The sequence below is a fragment of the Otolemur garnettii genome, unplaced genomic scaffold (assembly GCF_000181295.1).
Source record: "Otolemur garnettii isolate 467f Iridium unplaced genomic scaffold, OtoGar3 scaffold00046, whole genome shotgun sequence".
Taxonomy (NCBI): Eukaryota; Metazoa; Chordata; class Mammalia; order Primates; family Galagidae; genus Otolemur; species Otolemur garnettii.
This window is the reverse complement of record NW_003852441.1, coordinates 3,537,773-3,560,669: the sequence shown is the minus strand read 5'-3', so window position 1 is coordinate 3,560,669 and position 22,897 is coordinate 3,537,773. Positions and strand designations below refer to the sequence as shown.

Sequence of the window (22,897 nt, the reverse complement as noted above, 5' to 3'; positions counted from 1 at the left end):
GAGACAATGGCGTGGCATCCCAAAGAAAGAAAGGAAGAATGCCAGCATTAAGTTTCAAATTACTTCAAAATGAGAAGTTAAAAAATTTTTCAATTACATTTTTAAAAGTCTATTATTTAGGGACAGATCAAGGTTGCAAAGACCTGAAACCTGCATGACAAACAGTGGTCCTTGCTTCAGCAAAGCATTACACTGCTGCTAACTGGGGGAAAGGGGAAACTAGTCCCAACTTACATTGGAGGAACTGTTCCCTGGTTCTGGGTTCAGGTTTTGAAGTCCGATATTTGCGCTGAACAGCAGACACTTGAGTTCTGATGTCATACTCCTCTAGAAAATCAGAGAGTTGTAAATGCACACCTGTCCAGGTGGTCAGGAGAATCAGAACTTCCCAGCCCAGCCTCCCTGGGCTTCCTGGGGCCAGAAGAGGCTGTAACCCATAAGGTCTCAGTGAAGCATGCTCAGTGGACCACATCTCTAAAGCAGTGGTTCTCAACCTTCCTAATGCCACAGCCCTTCAATACAGTTCCTGTGGGTCATGACTCACAGGTTGAGAACCACTGCTCTAAAGAGAAAGCCAAATTCTGCTGAAAAAGATCACAGACTGGCTTGGATTTCACTTAAAAGTATAGGCATTGGCTGGGCACAGTGGCTCACGCCTATAATCCTAGCACTCTGGGCGGCTGACAGGAGTGGATTGCTTGAGCTCAGGAGTTCAAGACCAGCCTAAGCAAAAACGAGACCCCGTCTCTAGTAAAATTAGAAAAACTAGCCAGGCATTGTGGCAGGTGCCTGCAGTCCCAGCTTCGCAGAAGGCTGAGGCTAGAGAATCTCTTGAGCCCAAGAGTTGGAGGTTGCTGTGAGCTATGATGCCACAGTACTCTACCCAGGGTAACAGAGTGAGACTCTGTCTTGAAAAAAAAAAATTAAGGTATAGGCACTAATCCTGAGAAGCTAGTCACAGAAACACCAGCCAGCTGCATGATGTGACTAGCTTACCTTCTCTTGGTCTTAATTGCAAAATAAAAGCACCAAGATGAGGGCCCATCTGAAGGATGGCTTTGAAAATGACCCCCTGATTTCCTTGGCCCACTGTCACCTTCCCATCAATCACTGCTAGAGGCTCACCTACCACAGTACAGGGCCTAGGAGGCCTCTCACCTTCCTTGGCGAACTCCTGGAGCCTTCCCTTGTAGTTCTCCAGCTGCTGGATTAAGTGTACGGTAGAGTCCACGATGACCTTGCGAATGCCGGAGAGTTTATCCTTCAGGCCTATGTAAACACTAGGGAAGGCGTTGCTGTCCTCGGTGCTCTTAACCTTGCAGTACTCCTGCAGAAAAGAAAACAGCAGAGCTTGCTTGGGTTTCTGTAAGTCTTAAATTAGGCTCTCCTCATTACATCACTTTCCACATCTGTGAAGTGGGCTGTCCTTCCCAAAGAAAGTGTATGTACAGTGTCTAGCTCAGGGGCTAGTAAAACAGAAAGCCCTTTCCCATGCTATTGAGCACTAAGTGGGTCTTTTAAAATCAAGTGGGAAAGTGGACTTTTAAAAATGGAAAGATACTAGACAGCCATGAACAGATCCAAAATGCAGCCCAGTCTGGGGACCAAAGAATAAGAACATTCTTGATCCTTTCATTTCCTTAGTCCTTCTCCAAATTAAAAAAAAAAAATCGTGGGATAACTTAAACACAGGCCATGGTATGATGGGAATGGAGGAGCTAATTGCAGTATCTATAGATCCACAACAAGTTCTTGGGCAGGAATGCTGCCTTTTCCTTGTTAATCCAATTAGACGCATAATTTTTTGTAAGTCTTACTTGTGCTTGAGAGGTTTGGAAAATGTTTTCACACAGATAATCACATTAGTCACTTAAATCTCAACACAATGTGGTGATCAGGAAAGATTGCTTTCAGATATAATAATATCAAAATTCAGATGTAATGGAGGCATTGAAGAGCAGACTGGGTGTAGCAGAAATCCTAGTGATCCACATGGTTACATAGAGCCATGGAGTCCAAACCAGACAGCAGCTAAGAGAGAAAGATGAATCAAATACAATTTTAACGTCCTATATAGATTTAATACTATACATGAAAACTAGCTTTTCTTTTTGAAACAGAGTCTCCTTTTTCCCCCTGGGTAGAGTGCTGTGGCATCATAGCTCACAGCAACTTCAAGCTCTTGGAATTGAGCAATCCTCTGCCTCAGTCTCCCAAATTGCTGGGAATACAGGCGCCCGCCACAACACATAGCTAGTTGGTTTTTTTGTTTGTTTGTTTTTCCTATTTTTTTAGTACAGAGGGGTCTTGCTCTTGCTCAGGCTGGTAGACTCCTGAGCTCCAGCGACTTCCCACCTCAGCCTCTCCGAGTGCTGGGATTATAGGCATGAGCCACTCTGCCTGGCCAAAAGTAGCATTTTTATTTTATTTTTTAAGTCTTAATTCAACAGCTGATTTAATAATATCCTAATATTGATAACAAAAACAATCCATCGAATTTTTTATTTTTTTATTTCTGGGGAAAAGTAGCATTTTAAATCAGTGGGGGAAATGGATAAATATTATTTTTTTCAATTGACTAACAATTTGGGGGGAAATTGAGTTATCTTTCACCAAAATAAATAAATACAATTTATGTTATACACTTTAAAGTCTTTATGTTAAAAAGAAAGTTATAAAAGGAAAAAAGAAAACAAAGAGAAATTATTTGTATACTCCTTAGGCAGAAGATCTTGGGAGAAACTTGATACTAGAGGCCAAATATTCTACTCCTATTTTATGTGTGTGTGTTCTGATACTGAAAAGCAAAAAAAGTGACAGAAAAAGAGATCCTGTTGGTATTTTTATCTGTCTTCCTCTGCTTCTCATACTCTCACTCAGTAAAATCCTGACGGTCTTTGAGAGCTGGAATGATGGGTGATATTTTCCCCTCTCATTCTATATTTTTCAAAATTTTCCACAATTAACATTTATGTTTATTATAGATAGAAGGAAATTTTTTCAAAAATGGGAGCAAGAAAAAGTATTTATATTTTGAAATGTTAAAGCTTAGAAGGAAACTTATAAATTATTTATACCAACCTTCTTATTGATAATGAAAAATTTGAGACCCAGAGAGATTAAGCGACTTCTTAAAACCTACACAGCTGTTGAGTGACAGATTCAGGATAACAGTATTTATTCCCAAGTTAGTTCCTTTCCTGCAAGAGTACATGTCGTTCATAGATGGCTCTGGTGGCCTGTGGCTTAATACATAATGATACATTGTAATGAAAATTTCCACCTCCTCTGCTGATACTTCCACAACTGCAGCCCTCTCTGAAAAGCAGCAAGGCTCCAGTCTCATTGCTATAACACAAGCCTCCATACCAGTGACCACCACAGCGGTTTACAGAACACCCTCATCTGCTCTCCTGACTCTCACACCCGCAGTCCCTCACAGCTGATGCTGGCCTGGTCTCTCACTTCACCACTGTGAAAGTGCCCTGGCTCCCCAAGTCATCTGTGTGTTCTCAAACCTCTCCACCTTTGCACCCGGAACATACTGCACCTTGAACCTGACTCCTCTCCCAGGACCCGGTTCAGTCTCACCTGCTCTGAGCAGCCCTCCCTCCCCAACCCTTCTGTACACTGCTGAATTCAGATCTGCTCCTCTGCTCCCTCACAGTTCCCTGTGTGCCCCCTTTATCAAGAGGCAGTTCCATTACCAGAGCGAGCCTCCACCTCCCCCCGGCCCGACCCGTACGTACCTCCAGGAACAGGACAGTGTTGCCAATGGCGGCCACCCTCTCCAGCTCCTGCCTGCTCTTCTGCATCTCTGCACTCCTGTACTCCAGGTGGGCCTTGATGCCATTGGCCTGGCTCAGCGCAGCCTGCTCCTTCTCCTCCAAGAAGAGCATCACATCAGCCTGGGCCTTCCTCACAGCTGCAAGGAGCTCCCCAAACTGCTCTTCGGCCACCACTTTTACCTCTGACACCGACACCTGGCAGGAATGGGGTGAGAGGTCAGCCAAGCATCGACGCACAGCATACAGAAACATAAACTTAAGGAACCCCTAAATCAGGAAGCATGTGAATTCAGGGTTCCTGGACAAACGATTTGCTTGTTAACTGAGTCTCCTCATCCTATTGGTAAGAATCTGAATTACTACATGATCTGAGATCTCCTCCAGCTCTGACTGTCTGGGGCTGTTCATCAAGTCTCTGAAACTAATTTTCCTATACTGGGGAAATACATGAAGTCAGTACACCTGATAGTCACATTTCAAAAAGTTAATTACTCATTTGGCTTTTTGGTGCCAACCAGTAGCATGAATTAGTTTTCTTAGCATTTCCTTTTGCCTGATGAAATGGACTGCTGAGTCTATCAGAGCTGAGAGCACATCTAAGATTGGAGGATCTCTACCAGGTAGAGCCCCACAAAATGTTTAGTAGGGTATGTGTAAGCAAGCATGGTACCCAAGCAACTGTGGGGTGAGCATGTGTGTGCAGAATGGAATGCTGCATTCAGATAAAATATAAAACCTGATCAGTGTAGGAGCCACCAAGGATATGCTGGTGACACCGTGTATATATAACTCTTTGACACGCAGACACCGTTCATGAGTGCCTTCAGTCAGTATGGTACTCACAAAATCAAGGCAAGTTTAAATGTTTTCCTCATTCCTCCCAAATCGCTGGGAATACAGGCACCCGCCACAACACATAGCTAGTTGGTTTTTTTGTTTGTTTGTTTTTCCTATTTTTTTAGTACAGAGGGGTCTTGCTCTTGCTCAGGCTGGTAGACTCCTGAGCTCCAGGGACTTCCCACCTCGGCCTCTTCGAGTGCTGGGATTATAGGCATGAGCCACTGTGCTTGGCCAAAAGTAGCATTTTTATTTTTATTTTTTTATTTTTTTATTTTATTTTTTGGTAGTTTTTTTCTTTTTTTTGAGAGAGTCTCACTATGTGACCCTCGGTAGAGTGCTATGATGTCACAGCTCACAGCAACCTCAAACTCTTGGGCTTAAGTGATTCTCTTGCCTCAGCCTCCAAGTACCCAGGACTACAGGCGCCCACTACAAGGTCTGGCTATTTTTGTTGTTGTTGTTGTTGTTGTTGTCATTGTTGTCTAGCTGGCCCAGGCCAGGTTTGAACCCACCAGCCCCGGTCGGTGTACGGTCGCCAAGCCTCTTTGGTAGTTCTTAAATATTGGTGCAGATAGCTCCTGCTGAAAGCATCCAGTTGCAACTCATTGCACAGATACTAGTTACCTTGTTAGATTTCACATAAAGGTCTTGGACCCAATTTCCTTTGCTCAGCCTCCCTTCACTCCCCCACAGCACACAAACACTAATTATCTTTCTAATCTCACATAAAGCTTTTAAATACAATTTCCTTTGCTTTGCCTCCCTTTCCCCCAGGTGTGCAGCTGAGGGGGAGGGGGCTGGAAGCCAGGTGGCTTCTCCAGTTCTCAGGTATTCACTTTTCAGACAGTGCTCCAAACTCTGCTCATTCTCTGCCTGTCTCAGTCTCCCCATTGTCGCACCCACCCCACCCATCGAGACAGCCCTCTGAGCAGCCCCTGTGGGCACTCTTTTTCTCTTCCTCCTCCCTAGGTTAAAGGCCAGCCCTGAAAAGGCAGTTGGTTGCAACAATGGGAATCCGCAGAGAGGGGCCACCAGGGAACCCCCGACCCACCTCATCTCCCAGGGAGGGAGAATAAGACCTAGACAGAAAAAGAAAGCCAGTAAGTAGCAGGCTTAGAAAGAATGAGACTCTGAGTCCAGCACATATGGCAGCCTTGAGGTTCCGAGGGAGATGGGGGGAAAAATGATGCCACCAGATAGGAGTTCCTCCACCTGGCTGGGGACCTGGGTCAGGCCAGGGCCCAGGATGCAATCCCACTAGAACGACGAGTCTGATCAGCCTTTGATTTGGTGGTAGAGGGAGGAAATGAGCTGAGAAAGAAAGCAAGAGGTGCCTTTCTGGAGGGGATGGAGGGAAGGTGTGTAGACTCCCCCTACATTCTCATTTTTATGACAGTTTTCCCATCACCTGTTTGCTTCCTTGGGGTGGGGGGCAGCTGGACAGAGTTGAAACAAAAACTGTAGTAACAGGATTGAGAATCCTGCGGATGGCAGATTTTCTCCAGATTCCTCAAGCCCACACTGAGAAAAGCCTCTGGACAGATGACAGTGTTGAGAAGCAAGGGCAGCCCGGCCAATGGTTTGGGAAACCCTCAAGAAATGCTGTTGTGACTCCCTTGGAGCCCTGGATGTTCAGGGGTGGCCCTGGTCCTAGGGAGAAGGGGTAGCCACACCTCAAGGTGCTGCTCAGAAATCTCTCAGGTGGGATGGAGGTGGGTGGGGACAACAGGGAAACTGAGGCAGGCCGAGCATGGGCTCTGGGCTGTGGGGGTTCAGAGCACTGTGAGAAGAGTGAACCACCATAGCCACACCTGCTGCCCGGGGCAGGCTCTGTGGTCCTCTGACCTTCACCTCTCTCCCTCCTCCCGCTCACCTGAGAACAAGGACCCTCTGCTGCCCATTTGCTCACCCTTGTAATTTCATAAAGTAGTAACCACAGAAACACCAACTTGCAGTAAGGTTTCAGTGTGTGCCAGGCACGGCTCTGCACACCTCACTCATATTCTCTCTTAGCGACTCGGAAAGGCAGGTGCTATTATGGTCTCCATTTCTTAGACAAAGAAACTGAAGCCCCAGTAACTACCGTGATTTATCCGAGATCACACAGCTGAGGGTGACCCCGGGCAGCCTGCCTAAAGAGGCTTCTCTGCCTCGACATGAGCAGGGCCCATAGGGGGATTGTGGGCTGCAGCCCAGCACTTCCCTGTGGACACTGGACACTCAGCAGGATGAGTGGGATGGCATGGGGAGTTCAGCTGGGCTTCCCGCCCATGGCTATAGCCCAATGCGGTTGCAGGGAAGGATCTTTGAGCCTCAGCCCATGAAACTGAAGCCCTCCCAGCACCAGACCAGGGGACAGGACTTAACTCCTTGGCCACTAAATACACAGGCTGCTGCTGGGCAGGTGAACAAAAGGAAACGATTCCAAGCCTGCCCAGTAATTCCTGGGCCAACTTTTATAGCCATTGCCTCCCTTGTCATTGTAAATACTGTGAACTGAGACAATTAATCATCACTGGATTTAAACCTAAAGGTCAAATTGTATTTCCATATTGCAAAGAAGTTCAGCTGGACAAATCTACCTCAGAAGATAGCTGGGGTTTGGTTATTATGCTTTGGGAGTGGGAGGGAGTATTGCTGGTGTGTTATCCAGGCTCTAGGTACCTGCTTACTCACCCGACGCCACCCACACTGGTGCCAAGTGTCCCGGCCCATGAGTCCAGGAAGCAGGAGCAAGACAAGGCGTGGGGACCAATATGTGGGTGTTGTGGGAAGGGGCAGAATCCATTTATTCTCTTTCATAATGACATGTGGGTTCCTCGTGGGAGCATGACACCACAAGGCTAAGAGGCATGAGTCTAAACACAGATTTCAATATCCAAGTCCCCCCAACCCCACCTCTACTGAGGCCACCCCAAGGACGGATGGTGGAAGGGCTGTCCCAGATGCTATTCGTGGACCATTTCCTGCTCCAGCCTCTCATTCCTCAATCTTCCCATTGAGAAATACTTCTTTCTTGAGTGTAAATGGAATGTGTGGAAGGATGTTACTGCCCAAATAATGACAAGTAAATAGAACAGGCAGGAGGGGCCACAAAAATATCAAAGTAGCCAACAGTTAATGGTTTAAAGATCTGCGGGTGGTGTGCGTGTCAGTCAGTAGACTAAGTCATGCTCAGGTGGAGGGAAAAACAAGCCCAGGTTCTCCCGTTCCACCAGTCTAGGGCCCTGGACAAGTCTTCTCATCTCTCATGTCTTCATGGCCCTGTGCATGGTGGCCGTTGTAATAATCATTTCTGCCCAGATTATAAGGAGAACTGAGTAGTAAGGATCAAAGCGTCTGAAAATTAAAGAGTGCCATATGGTTTTCTGTGTTATATTAAGCCTGGAAATCAACTATCTCTAAAGATTTACAAGACAACTATTTCTCTTCTTTTAATGAAATATAATGGTTAAGAAATGTTACTGGCAGGTACAGGTGCTCATGCCAATAGTCCCTACTACTAGGAGGCAGACTTAGGAGGATTATTTGAGCTCAAGAACTCATCGCTGAAAAAATAGCTTTTTCCTAATAATAAAGACAAAACAGGTTTCATCTTTTAGCAGCTATTTAGTTACAAACACCCAGGAGGCATAAATTAAGTTGAAAGGAATACATGCATTAGAGGTGGACAGATGGATGGATGAGTGGATGGATAGATGAGTGGATGAATGGAAGGATGAATGAGTGGATGGATGAGTGGATGAATGGATGGATGGATGAGTGGATGAGTGGATGGATGAGTGGATGGATGAATGGATGAGTAGATGGATGGATGAGTGGATGGATAGATGAGTGGATGAGTGAATGGATAGATGAGGGGATGAGTGGATGGATGAGTGGATGAGTAGATGGATGAGTAGATGGATGGATGGATGGATGAGTGGATGAGTAGATGGATGGATGAGTGGATGAGTAGATGGATGTATGAGTGGATGAGTGGATGGATGGATGAGTGGATGAGTAGATGGATGAGTGGATGGATGGATGAGTGGATGGATGGATGGATGGATGAGTGGATGAGTAGATGGATGGATGAGTGGATGAGTAGATGGATGGATGAGTGGATGAGGAGATGGATGGATGAGTGGATGGATAGATGAGTGGATGAGTGGATGAATGAGTGGATGAGTGAATGGATAGATGAGTAGATGGATGAGTGGATGAGTGGATGGATAGATGAGTGGATGAATGGATGGATGAGTGGATAAGCAGATGGAAGGATGAGTGGATGGATGAATAGATGAGTGGATGGATGGATAGATGAGTGGATGGATGAATGGAAGAATGGATGGATGGATAGATGAATGGATGGATGGATGTGGATGGATGAGTGGGTGGATGGAAGAGTGGATGGATGGATGAATGGGTGGATGGATGAGTGGATGGATGGATAGATGAGTGGATGGATGGATGTGGATGGATGAGTGGGTGGATGGAAGAGTGGATGGATGGACGAATAGATGAGTGGATGGATGAGTAGATGAGTGGATGGATGAGTGGATGAGTGGATGGATGAGTGGATGGAGAGATGGATGAGTGGATGGATGAGAGGATGGATGGATGAGTGGATGGAGAGATGGATGAGCGGATGAATGGATGGATGGATGATGTGCAGACAGATGATGGACAGAGTTGTTCACTCTCTGTATACAAAGGTGATACCCTGGCTCCCTGCCATGAGGGAGGTGTTTTGCATTCTTTTCTGAGTAGTGTTGTTGCCTTGCCACTAATGAGAAGCATTTTTAGAACTGCTTAGAGTCTACTTGGAGATGGCTTGCTGTCTAGTTGGAATTTATTTGGAAAATGGCCATAAATCAGAGAGGCTAACGGTAGGCAGCCTGTCTCCACATTGGCCTTCTGAAGTACTATCCACTAACCCAATTGTTCTCTCTCTCTCTCTTCTTTTTTAATTTCAGGTTAATATGAAGGTACAAACAACCAGGTCACAATATTTGAGTTATGTAGAGTCCCTCTTCTACTTGTGTTCTGCACCCAAAAGCTGTGCCATACACCACTACATTGTGCCCATTAAGTGGGAGAATCCTCCCTCCCCTCCCCCCTCAACTTGAACTGAAATGAGTTTTCCTCCTATGTAGGCATGAATTAGATCATCTACTGGCTTCATATTAGCATAGACTACATTGAATATTTGCTTTTCCATTCTAGTGATTCTTTACTGAGAAGAATGTGCTTCAACTCTATCCAGGTTACTACCAGGATGTAAGACCAGGAGACTTACATGCAGAGCACATCGTCATGATGGAAAAAACCAAGATTATATATAATTCCCCAAGCTCTGACTAAACACCCACCCCTATGTGTATGCACACACACATACCCCCCATTTTCTCCTGGTCAAAAATAAGAATGCTGTTATTAGAGGACTAGTCTAGGTTCTGCTGCATACTATTAAAAAGCAAATCACTCGACAGTTTTGAAATTTAAGCTAATTTCTTAACAAATCCTGATATCAAGGAACTGTCCTACCATTCTCGCTTGCTGAGAACCCCAAGGAAGCTGTAGATGCACAGGCTGAACTGGCAGCCCCAGATCTTACAACCCTAGACAGCAGCCATATGTGCTGAGGCCCAACAGGTGACCCAGACCAGCCTTACCAGGACGGATTTATGGTTAGCTTGGAGCCTGGCGATGGCATTTTCATTCAGCTTGAGTTTCCGCTCTAGGTCTAACTGGGTGCACCGAAGTTCAGCCTAAGAAGAATGAAAGAGAGAGTTAAGGAGCCCAGTGTACACAGAAGGTGTCAAGGAAAGGGCACTTTCCACCCTGAGGTCTCTGCCCTTCTTCTCTGAGAAGGACTTGGACCTCTGAAGCTGATCTCAGAAGCCAGCCTGGAGGCATAAAGTGTCGGCCCTGTGCCAGGCCCTCTTGGGCTGAACTCAGCATGAATCAGCTAAAACATACTGCGCACACAACACTGTTCTGGCCATTGTTGTTAAGCCTTTACCTGGATTATCTCTTGTTATCCTTACCACACCCATATTAAGTACAAATTATTATTATTTCCTCTTTATAGATGATAAAATTAAGCCACTGATCCAGGTTCCTCAGTGGGGTTGAGCCTAGGCCCCAGAATAGCCTCACTGTGAGTGCAGGCCTGGAGCCCAATGGCCAAGTGGGGAATGCAGTTTTTTGCCTACAAGCTGAGACTTCAGACAAATTTACTTATGTATGGGAAAAACAAACTTTCTCTTATACTCAACATTCAACACTTTTGAGATCAAAACATGTGGGTTTTGGGCCAGGTGCTGTGACTCACACCTGTACTCCAAGCACTCTAGGAGGCAGAAGTAGGTGGACTGCTTGAGCTCAGGAGAGACCAATCTGAGCAAGAGTGAGACCCCATCTCTACTAAAAATAGAAAACTAACCGGTGTTGTGGTGGACACCTATAGTCCCAGCTACTCAGGAAGCCGAGGAAGGAAGATTGCTCAGACCCAGGAGTTTGAGGTTGTTGTGGGCTATCATGCCACAGCACTCTACCTAGGGCAACAGAGTGAGACTCTGTCTTAAAAAAAAAAAAGTGGGTTTTGTTTCTCACACCAAGCAATTACTGACACCAGCTGGGTGTCCTAAAATTCAACTCCCATCTGACACTCTCTATCTGGAGACAGTGCCAGATGCAAAGGTTAGAGGATCAGTCCCATAAGACTGTCTGCCTTTCAAATGCCAATTGAAAGTCCAGCTGCTTCTGTGCTTCTGACAGAGAAGCTATATGCAGAGGTTCCCACAATCCCTTCCTCACATTTATTTCCTAGAACAGCTCACTGAATTCAGTAGAAATACTTTACTTACATTTACCTGTTGATTAAATAAGGATACAACTCAGGAAGAGCCAGATAGGAGATGCCCAGGGCAGGTGCAGGGAAGGGGTGCCAAGAGCCCTCTCCAGGAGCCCCACCCTCCAGGCTTCTCTATGAGTTCAGCAATCCAGGAGCTCCTGGGAACCCAGCCTTCTAAGATTTAATGGCGGCTTCACCCACAGACATGACATGATTGATTAAGTCATTGGTGATTGCTGATCAACTCAAGCCTCAGTCCCACTTCTCTGCCATGGATCAGAGGATGGGGCTGAAAGTTCCAACCTTCTGACAATGAGTCTCCGTCCTGAAGGGATCCAGGAGCCCTGGGCTACCAGCCATCTCACTCACAAATAAAAAAAAAGACCACTTATTACATCAGATATTTGAAGGGTTTTATGAGCTGGATGCCAGGAATCAGAAGCAGAGACCAAACATGTATTTCTTATTATTTCACAACTTAATGTTTCCAAACTCATTTCTTCACCTGTGAGAGGGGAATACATAAAGGACCATTTTAAAGGATTATGAGAGAATGTACTGATGGAGATAATGTACATTAATGAGATTTTTTGTATAGTACCAGGACCATTGTAAGCGCTTCCAGCCAACGCAAGTGCTTGCCCCCAAATCTCAGGTTTACCCACTTGGACCCCAGCTTCAGTCTCGCCTCCTGGGACTCAGTAAGCACCTTCTGCCAAGGAGTGTGGAGTATGCCAAGGCACAAAACTTAAGACCTTGCAGACTTCAAAGTTCCCATCACCTTCCTACTTCCAAGATAGAAAAAGATAGAAGAAAAAAAAGAGTAAATAGCTTTCACTGCTTTTAATAGCCTCTGTCTGGATTTAAAGCTGTGAGTCATTATGCCCTAATGAAACTCAGAGAGCAAAAGTGAAGTATCTCTTCATTCTCTCACAGAAGCCAGGGGAACGCCGGCCGCAGGGAGGGAGCAGTGCAGGCAGGGGCTGCCTCTCGAAGATGCTCCACAGTGGGGGCCCAGTAACCTCTCACACCTGATGCCCCAGACCTAAAGCCTGGGCATGGGGCAGGGAATGGTTCCGGCCAATTTGGGGGCAATTTTGAAATCTTGATCTATTGAAAAGGGTGCCCAGGTACCCATTGTGGGGGAGGGAGCACAGTCTTGTGAAGACACAAGAGAACACACCCCAGCAACAAGCTGATGCGATGTGGCACCTGAACAGCATGGGCTTAAAAATAATGGTAAAGTCGTGGGCAGCAGCAAAGCCAGAGAGCAAGGATTTTCAGCCAGTATGCCGTGGTGCCCTGGTGTGCCATGAGAGCCACAAAAATTTTAAAGATCATTGATTAAATTATTTTCACAAGACATTCAAAGTGCAGTAAGCATATATTTTGTAAAACTTTTCTTTATCAAGGTAATTTAAGTGTGCCATGGTAGTTTAACTATAGGTTCACGTGTGCCGTGGGATAAAGAAGGTTGAAAAACACTGCCATAGAGGGACATCCAGAGAGTATCCAGGGAGTGAGTGGGCGTCCCTCCACCCGCTGCAGACTGCCATAGAAGGAGGAAAGGACTCCCGTGTGCCTAATGGGGACCCTCTGAGTCACTCCAAGGGAAGGCACTCCCAATTACCACAAAAGGTGGAGCCGCTTTGAGAGACTGGTATCTCCAGTTACTCCTGTTCTAGAAAATGTTGAGGGTGCCTCAAACTCTGGCTTCTGGCTTTCCCAAGATGTCAGCCATGCTCACAGTTCAGGATGGGCCCTGCACAAAAGCAGGACAGAGGCGCCCTGTGAGCAGGACGGCCCCACACCAAGAGGCACAGAGAAGCCTGCCTCTTTCGGCAGGGCCATGACTGTGATCTGAGAAACCAAAATAGATGTGCCATTACCAACTAAGATGGACCCTAAGGGTAAGGAAACACAACTTACAATAACTCTTGGTCAAGGATTCAGGGCCCAGCTGGCAGGGCAAGTGTCTATGGATTCCTACACTCTTGGTGAATTTCCCAGCAGTAGGAGCTATCAATCCAAGTATCAGACCCTGCCCAACTCCGATTTATAACATAACCTACTACAAGCCTGATTAGATGGAGGAAGGGGATTCTAAATTTATTTCTGATAAACAACTGTGGACTTTAAGCCAGCTCCAACCAGCTTATAGAGTCTGTGTACAAACTGTCTTTGTGTCCTTTTGACATAAAAAGCCAAATTCCACCTCATTTTAATGCGAAAGCCCTGTTTCAAAGTGAACATGGGATGCATATTACATATAGATTTACCCATTGTCCCTGGGCTCAGCTCACTTTATAAATATGTATATGTATAGCTTTTCCCCAAGACCTGCCGAATATGCATGGCTATACTGTATAATATGGATGCTGTGAGGCATAAAATCCTAACTTCCCCTTCCCTCTTCTAGGACAGACACCTTCAGTCCACACTGGAGACCATCTCTTCTTATGGATATCATGAATAAAGCTCTCCTTTCTATTTAGCTATCTTGATGGTCCTTTGGATCATATCTCAAATGTGCCAAGGGCACAATAGTTGGGGTCCAAAGACCTGCCACCTGCAGGCTATTTGATCTTTGTCAAATCAGTTAGCTCCTGCTCCAGTGCAAAACCACATAAATATGTTAATAGAATTGTCCCTCCTGTCTACAGAGCAAATGTGGCACCCAGAGCTTGGTGGCCCAGAGTTGGATTAGAGGTTCAAACAAGAACAGCAGAAACAGTGAAAAGAGAGAAGAAAATCCCAGATGGTGTCAGTTCCACGTGAGCTCAGCCCTTCAGGAGAGTCTGCACTGGGGGAGTCCACATGGGCACTGACCATGCTCAGCCCTTCTAGAGAGTCTGCACTGGAGTCCACGTGGGCACTGACCATGCTCAGCCCTTTTAGAGAGTCTGCACTGGAGTCCACGTGGGCACTGACCATCCTCACCCAGAGAGGCCCCCTCTGGGTATGTGGGGGTCCTTTTCTCCTTTTACGGCCGTATGCAGGGAGCAAAGAGAAGCCCACTTGCACCCTGAATGCCCCCTGGGTGTCTCTCTCTGGCTTTGCTGCTGCTGAGTACTTTCCCATGTTCTTAAGTCCATGCTGTTTGGGTGCCACATTGCATCAGCCTATTGCTAGGGTGTGTTCTGTTGTCTTCACCATTTTCAAAGGAGTCAAGTGTGTAACTGTGTTACAAGGAGCTCAGACAACAGACCAGAGGACACAGTACCTTGACAAGGCTGTAGCCTCCACCAGGATAATTTTAAAAGTGTTAACAGACATAACTAAGACTCCAGAAGCTTAAGAGTCCCTTCAGCTATCAGTAGATTGGTCCAAACCTACGACAGTGCATGCCAGTCCAGTCAAATGGGACAAACCTCCTCCTGCTCTTGAAATATTTACAACCTGGATGAAAATTATCTCAGAAAAAATAAGTTGCACATTATTGAGTCCAAGGCATTCCTCAAAATTTCTGGAAGAAATTATTTCCCTGAGTGGCCGCATGTCCTCTACCTCCCATGAGTGATGGTGGCTAACTGCTTCCCAGACAAGCAGGAACATTTCTGGCTCGCAGATACTTGATGTGGAGACAGCGTGTGCATCCAGCATCCAGTGCTGAACGTTCTGGGACCAATGCAGAGGTTGCATGTCACAGCCCTGAACTAGTGGTCTTCAAAGATCTAAGACAGTGGTTCTCAACCTTCCTAATGCCGCAACCCTTTAATACAGTTCCTGTGGGTTGTGACCCACAACTTGAGAACTGCTGATCTAAGACAAGGCTCAGCTCAGGTTGCTCCTCCTCTAGGAAGCCTGTGCTAGGCGGCTTCCCCCTTTGAATAGTGGCAGTTGCGCTCTGCTAGCCCTGGGGCACTCCACGGAGCGTGGGTGGGAACCTTGGCTTCCTGATCAGTGCAGCCCAGCGAGTAGCCCACAGAGGAAGCTCTCACTGATGTCTGATGAGCTTGAAGAGACCCACACGCACGTCATGAGTTAGGACAAATTGGAAAGGTAGTCACAGAAGGAGCCCAGATCTTACAACACACACACATAAGGTCTCCCTTCCACGGCAGTAAGCCTGAGATTCAGAGACTGTGAGAGTAATTAGCAGCCAGCAGACAAGCCCAATTTCCCTGAATTCCAAAAGGTCCTGGAGATGCTGGGCTAGGTCAAAGGGAAAAGCCTGTCAGGAATAGAGGGGCTCTAGAAGCTCAGCAGGATAGAACAAATAATCAAAGAACACTCTTATCTCAAAGCCCAGAGCTTCTGCCCACTGGCATAGCTAACTCCATGGGAGCTTCGGAAAGGGCTCACTTCCTTACCTGAGAAAAAAATGAGTCACTCTGTGGATCCTGAGCTGGGTTTCAGCAGCTTGGCCTCATGGCCAACCCAGCCATTTTTTGTTTCCTACACACAGCACGGCTGCCTGAGTAATCAGCCCTCAACATGCCCCAAAGTGACCTTCAGCGAGTAACTCCACCAGGCTTGGGATAGCTGAAGGGACTCTTAAGCTTCTGGAGTCTTAGTTATGTCTGTTAACACTTTTAAAATTATCCTGGTGGAGGCTACAGCCTTGTCAAGGTACTGTGTCCTCTGGTCTGTTGTCTGAGCTCCTTGTAAGCAATCTTCCAGCTCCTAATATTTAGGAGAGCCACCTAACATGTGATTTCACTGACAGTGAACTAGTTATCCCAGCTGAAAACAAGGGCACAGGATGGAAAGGCTCTTTCCAGCAGAGTTGTCTAGGCTACAGGACTGTGCCTACCGTCATGTTGCTTTCCAGCCCCAGACTGCCCTCAATCCCCTGACCCATCTTACTTTATACAGTTCACTCCTAGGACATCTGAATTTAGAGTTCCTCACATGCTCTACACAACTCCTGCTGGGAATTACCATTACCCAGAGTCTCTGTAATACACTAGGCACCCTACTTAAAGTTTATAGTGTATTATTTCTAAAAAGATACAGATTGTAGACTGTAGATATTATTAGCCTCTGAGGGCAGAAGAAAGGTGTCAGGATCCAGGAAGGGCTGAGACCCTCCTAAATCTATTGCATTGTTTAGTGGAGATTGCTTTTTAACATCTCCATGCATCATTTTTCTGGTTAAAATAATGAAATTCAGATATCACCCCCAGAGGGAAAAGCAGCACATTTTTGTGTTAATATCTCTAGTGTATGTGTGGCAAGGTTTTGGTGTAATTTTTTTTAAAAAGTAAAGCTATAATATTGTGATTTTAGAGTCCTTCCTGCATATCCTTCCAGCAGGATGGCTTTCCAGAAGCTTCCCTTCCCCACTGTGGACGTAGCTGACTGTCACAAGTCAGCGTGGACAGCCAGGCATGATGGTTGGTTCACACCTGTAATCCCAGCACTCTCGGAGGCTGAGGCAGGTGGATTGCTTGAGCTCACGAGTTCGAGACCAGCCTGAGCAAGAGTGAAACCCTGTCTCTACAAAAAAATAGAAAAACTAGCCAAGTGTCACGGTGGGTACCTGTAGTCCCAGCTACTCAGGAGGTTGAGGCAAGAGAATCATTTGAGCCAAAGAGACTAAGGTTGCTGTGAGCTATGACACCACAGCACTCTGCTCAGGGTGACGGTGTGAGACTCTGTCTCAAAAAAAAAAAAAATAAAGTGTGGTGCACATAATGAGTCCCTGGCTCACACAGTGCTTTGAGGATTGGGTAGAAAAATCCACAAAAAACATTTAGCTTTAGTGGTAGTGATGCTCAGTGAAGGCTGCTTTCCTCAATTATGTGGCGCATTCATTCTCCTTTGATAAACTATCTGTTGAGCTACATGCTCTCCTGAAGGCACATTCCTGGACTCCAGAACTCCTGGAAACAGCTGGCAACTGGCTTCCAGCGGAAATGGTGACTCATTACCATCTGAAATACTGAGCTTTTCAGAACAATTCCTACTAGCACTGGATAAATCTAAGTCTAGGGATGAGTACAGAGGAGGGGCCCTGGCTAGTAAACCCCTTTTCCCAGAAGCCTCTTTCTTTGTTTGCCTGGAAACATTTGTCAAAAAATGGCTGTGTGCCTGCCTTCTCGGGCGGCGTAGATGGGAAGCAGCCATGCGTGCAAGGAAAGTGGGACAAAAATCAACTGCACTTCCCTACTGAAAAAGAGTTCTCTGGAAAGTGGAAATGAGAGAACAAAGCATACAAAGTTGCTAAATCAATTACCAAGAAGATTCTCTAGGCTCTCAGCCTTAGGGCAAAGAAAAGCTAGTTGTTCTAGAGACAGTTTCCTTAACTGATGGAAATAAAATTCCAGACTATAAGCCAAGTGTTTCTTGGTCTCTCCCGATACCTCTATCTGGTGAGAACTTTTATTTGCCCTAAATTAAGCCTTCCTTGGCATTAGACCTGGATGTAAGTTTCAAATTTCATGTCATTTTAGTACTTTCAAGCTCCTGAATTTCACACCAGTTACCTCCAAACAGGCTCGTTTGTTCTACTGGCCTCTTGTTTGAGGTAAGGATAAAAAGAGAAATTAGAGGAAAGATTTATTCTTTTTCTCTTGAATTCCTGCCAAGGTTTACATTTCATTAACTGACAGTGGACATGCTGTGGGCAGATCAGCCACCAGGAACCATCGCTGCCCTAAGCCCCACAACTTCTGCAGACCACACCAAACACCACTAAAAGCTGCCTGAGAAATAGCAGGAAACAAGCAAGCCCAAGAGGAAAACCCAGACAGAGATCCAGGCACAGAGACGGGGGCAGAGACAGGGGCAGAACGACCTATTCAAACAGTTTCCAGAGCCAAGTGCAGTAACCGACGCAGCCAGGTACAGAGGCTGGAGCCCTTCACTGCAGGTGCACTAGGAGCACAGAGTGAAATGGGCAGTGTGTCCGGCCTCTCCCTGAGCACAGCCCCATGGCCCTCTCCCAGATGGATGGCCCCAAGCACTCGCCTCTTTGTCCCTGCGGGCCGCCTCCAGGGAGACCGTGGTGTGGCCCCTGTGCTCCTCCTGGCCACACTGCTGGCAGATGCTCTGCTGATCCCGGCAGCAGAAGGTGACTAGCGGTCTGCGGTGGGTGGGACAGGTGCGCAGGTCACGGTCCCGCACTGGCTCCGTCAGCTGGTGGCTGTGCAGTTTGCTGTTCTCCTGGTGTGGCCGCAAGTGCTCCTCACAGTAATTCACCAGGCAGGTCAGACAGGACTTCACCGCCCTCACCCTGCTGGTTCCGAGGCAGAAATCACACAGGATGTCCTCATCCTGGCCTCCAGGAGCCCCCTGCTCCGCAGAGCCACTGTCCTGTCCCTCAGCCTCCCTGCAGGGCCTCTCCGGGGAGCCCACGTCCTCTTCTTCTGCTGGGCTGACTGGCCCAGAGCCTGGGCTGAGAGGGGCCAGCGGGTGAGCTGCGGCCCCAAGTAGTGGCCCTGGAGCCATCAGATCCAGCTCAGCCATCTGGAAGGCTCTGCCACCTAAGCGGTCCTTCCTCTGCCTTTTGGCCCAGGACCTGTGCAGCCTGAGTCAGACGAGAACCACGCCCACATGATTACAGCTGCTCCAAGATCTTAACTGTTTCCTCCCTCCCAGAGGAAGCTCAGTTATTCCTCACTGCATCCCGATCTTGGATGGCAGCCAGCTGCGGTGACTAGGCGGCAGATTACGCAAGCAAAGGACAGCTCAGGATGTCTCCTTACTGGCTTGGGACTTTCCTGGGGTCCACCCCTGAAACTTTATTCTTATGTGAATCAGCTGTGCCCCAATGGCTCTGCAGAAGGCAACGTGTGACTGTGGCTGCTCCAGAAAGATTTGTGGGCTATGTTGGAAGCCTGTGTGGCTTTGTGTGGTCTGATAAGTTAGTATTTTTGTTTTCTTTTTTTAGAAAGGCTCTATACAGTCAGAAATCAGTGACAGGGCAGCCATTCATCCCTTCCCATCCCATAGAACTGGACTCAAGCTAGGAGTAGAATGCACGAGTTGACCCTGACCTTTCCACATCACAGTCTTGCAAGGTCACATGGGCATTCAGCAGGGGTCAGAAAGGTGAGTGAGACCATGTCCACTTTCCCAGAAAGCTCCACTCAGATGGCCCCTCCAGACCACACATCCTGCCCTACTGTTCCCTAAGAGGGGTATGTGCCAAGAAATACCCCTCTGCCCACTTTACAGGATGTCCCCAGACACGGAGTATTAGTTTTCTAGGTTGCCATAACCAAGTGCCACAGACTGATTAGTTTCAACATCAAATATGTATTTCCTCGCTGCTCTGGCAGCTGGAAGTCTGAGATCAAGGCGTTGGTTTCCTTTGAGGCCTCTCTCCTTGGTCTTCAGGTGACTCTATTTTCACTCTATCTTCCCTCTGTACATTCCTGCATCCATATTGAACTAGGCCCTACCCCATTTTACCTTAATTATCTGTTTAAAGGCACTACCTCCAAATACAGTCCCATTCTGATGTACTGGGGGCTAGGACTTCAACATACACACTTGTGGGGGAGACACAATTCAGCCTATAACATACGGCCAGGGGATGAGACAGGACATGTTTTGCCCCTTAAAAAAAAGGAGCTCTCAGGGCATGACCACTGGATGGGGACACACAGTGTACTCAGTGTTTGCCAGATGGACACAAAGGAATTCAGGGTTGTTCTGGGGTAGCTGGGCTCCAAATTCTGTAGTGTAGAGGCTCTGTGACTTTCCCCAGGGTTAGTTCAGATGCACCTTTAGATTCAGATGGATTTGAAAAGCAAATGGAAATGGAGGTTGAGCTAGCCCCAGACACCAGGGGTTAGGATCGTTCCCAAGACATTGTTCCCTCAGGGGTCTGTACCCCTGGGGTGAGTTCTTCAGGATTAGATAAACTCAATAAACCCAGCTCGGCGCCTGTGGCTCAGGTGGCTAGGGCGCCAGCCACATACACCTAAGGTGGCGGGTTCGAATCTAGCCTGGTGGGCCCGCCAAACAACAATGACGGCTGCAACCAAAAAATAGCTGAGCGTTGTGGCGGGCGCCTGAGGTCCCAACTACTTGGGAGGCTGAGACAGGAGACTCGCTTGAGCCCAGGAGTTGGAGGTTGCTGTGAGCTGTGATGCCATGGCACTCTACCCAGGGCGACAGCTTAAGGCTCTGTCTCAAAAAAAAAAAAAAACTCGATAAACCCAGGAGCATTTCTTATCATTGACCAGGAAATTTCAGAAATCAAAGAAATCCAGGCCTACTCAGAGTTGGAGGTACAGAAGACTTTAACGTTCATGCCAGATGCAGTTCTGTTTTTTGTCAACTATCTATATAATACAGCAGCCCTTTTGAGCAAGAAAAAGTTTCCTAAATGTTCATGTCCAGACTATCCTGTTCTACTACCAAAGACCCTCCAAAAGAGGTTTTCTTCTTTCTGATTCTGGTTAGGGTCTTTAAACAGATAAGTCAGGTAAAGTGAGATCATTAGGGTGGACCCTGACCAGGTCTTGCTGCTGGCCTTCTAAGAGAGGAGATAAGGACACGGAGTGTCAGAGGGTAGACAGACCATGTGAAGCCACGGCGGAGCCACCCACACATGGTTAGGATCTCAAGATCAGAAACATACACCCCATTCCCAGCTTCCTCATGTCCTGTTCTGTGAGATGGGAAGGAATGAGTGGTAGCATTGAAGTCCTTCTATTTTGGATCTGTTTTAAAAATGAAAACAAAAAATTTAGCTTGTCAGACCACACAAAACCACAGGCTTCCAACAGAGTCTGTTTTTATATCTCTAGCTAGGAGGGAAAGGAGCCGGCTTTTACCAGTCCAGACAGCTCCCAGAGCTTTCTCCAACACTGACAGACAGGTTTGCCTTCCTTTAATTCCTTTTTCAGAATGACCAACAACTGGAAGCTGAACTGGTCCACCTATATGCCACAGAGCCTCTGATCTCACAGGAACAATCCTGAATTCTTTGTGTCCATCTGGCAAACACTGAGTACACTTGTGCATCCCCATCCAGTGGTCTTGCCCTGACAGCTCTTTTCTTCTACAGAGCTAGAACGGTCTTGTCTCATCTCCTGGACATATGTTAGGGGCTGAATTGTGTCTCCCCCCCAAATTTGTGTGTTGAAGTCCTAATCCCCAGCGAGATCAGAGGTAATTGCCCTGCTTGGCCCCTTCTACAGCCTCAAGTAACACTCAGAAGGTGTTGGGCCTGCCCTGCCCTCTCCCTTCTCTCTCTGTCTCTCATTATCTCATTCCCACCCTTTCTTCATTTGTGAACTGTTTTCATGCCTGTCACTTCTCTATGACTAACTGTTTAGGGCAGCTCATGGGCAATGCTCAGCACTCCATCAATGCTACATTGAATCCCTGAGCTAGGACATATCCCACAGTCATATGGAAAACAGGAAATCTGAATTTTGGTTCCATCTTGGCCTAGGCCAATCACTGTCCTTTCTTAATCTCAGTTTATTTGACCATAAAATGAGTATGTTGGTCTAAGTCAAGGCTGGTAAATCAATATCTAGTTTGACTTTCTGAGGAATAATATGGAGGAGTCTAAGTTCATGTCCAAACTTGTCAGGAAAGGGTGTCACACTCAGGTTGTGATATCCGATGTGGGCATGGGATGGAGAGTGAGGGGCTCTCAGGAGGCCAGTCTCTAACCCTCTGGGACCACAGAATTAATCACAACTTAAAAATCTCCTCCATTTCCAACCCTTAAAGCAGAGTCTTCAGAAGAGCACAGCTAGAATCACACTCTGCTCTCACTCCCAGGGACAGTGATGAATCTCATCAACTCTCAATACCCTTGCTCAACACCTAGCACCAGCAGATTGAGCCTATAAGGTCACACAATCTCCTGAACTCAAATGCACTATTCACCATTGTTGACTAATGCTCCCCCTGGGCCCAGGGCATCCTGATATGCTCAGTCTCTCCTTGGACTCTTTGCTCTGCCTCCTTGCCTGAACTGAACCTTGAATGTCCCATGAAGACACTGTTTCTCCTGTTACCTGTGACCTGGTGCTGTTCCTTCTTGCACCACCTATGTATCTCAGAGCTAAGGTGGGATGAGAGTCCTCCTCACTCCCCATCATGACATCCAGAACACCACTCCCCAACCCCGGGCAAAGTCTGCTCCCCTGATGCACACGCTGCCCTGCGGTACCACCCCCCACTTCTCCTGGCTGTCTTCTACCTGCCTGTCCCCCACCCCAACTCTGTTATCATTATCAGGATTTCTACTTCTGAATGTTTCCTCCCACGCTATGGGCACTCCTGTATTTCTTTTTATTTTTAATTATGGTGAAATAAACACAGCATAAAATACAAATAATGTAACATTTAGCATCTTAGCCATTTTTAAGTGTGATGTTCAGTGGCATTAAGAACATTCACATTGCTCGGGAGGCTGAAGCAAGAGAATCACCTAAACCCAGGAGTTGGAGGTTGCTGTGAGCTATGATGCCACAGCACTCTACTGAGGGTGATAAAGTGAGACGCTGTC

General features: G+C 46.9%; 1 protein-coding gene across 1 annotated transcript in view; it reads right to left on the bottom strand.

Moving 5' to 3' along the window:
• TRIM16 (tripartite motif containing 16) overlaps positions 1 to 18,882 on the bottom strand; it is a 24,924-nt gene extending 6,042 nt beyond the window's left edge. Inside the window, exons 1-5 of the mRNA XM_003791070.3 lie at positions 18,385 to 18,882; positions 10,286 to 10,381; positions 3,750 to 3,983; positions 1,159 to 1,327; positions 235 to 327 (exon numbers count right to left, since the gene is read on the bottom strand). Of these exons, the coding sequence (XP_003791118.1) occupies positions 235 to 327; positions 1,159 to 1,327; positions 3,750 to 3,983; positions 10,286 to 10,381; positions 18,385 to 18,882 (1,090 nt within the window). The remainder of the gene's footprint in view (positions 1 to 234; positions 328 to 1,158; positions 1,328 to 3,749; positions 3,984 to 10,285; positions 10,382 to 18,384) is intronic.
• Between the last annotated feature and the right edge of the window lie 4,015 nt (positions 18,883 to 22,897).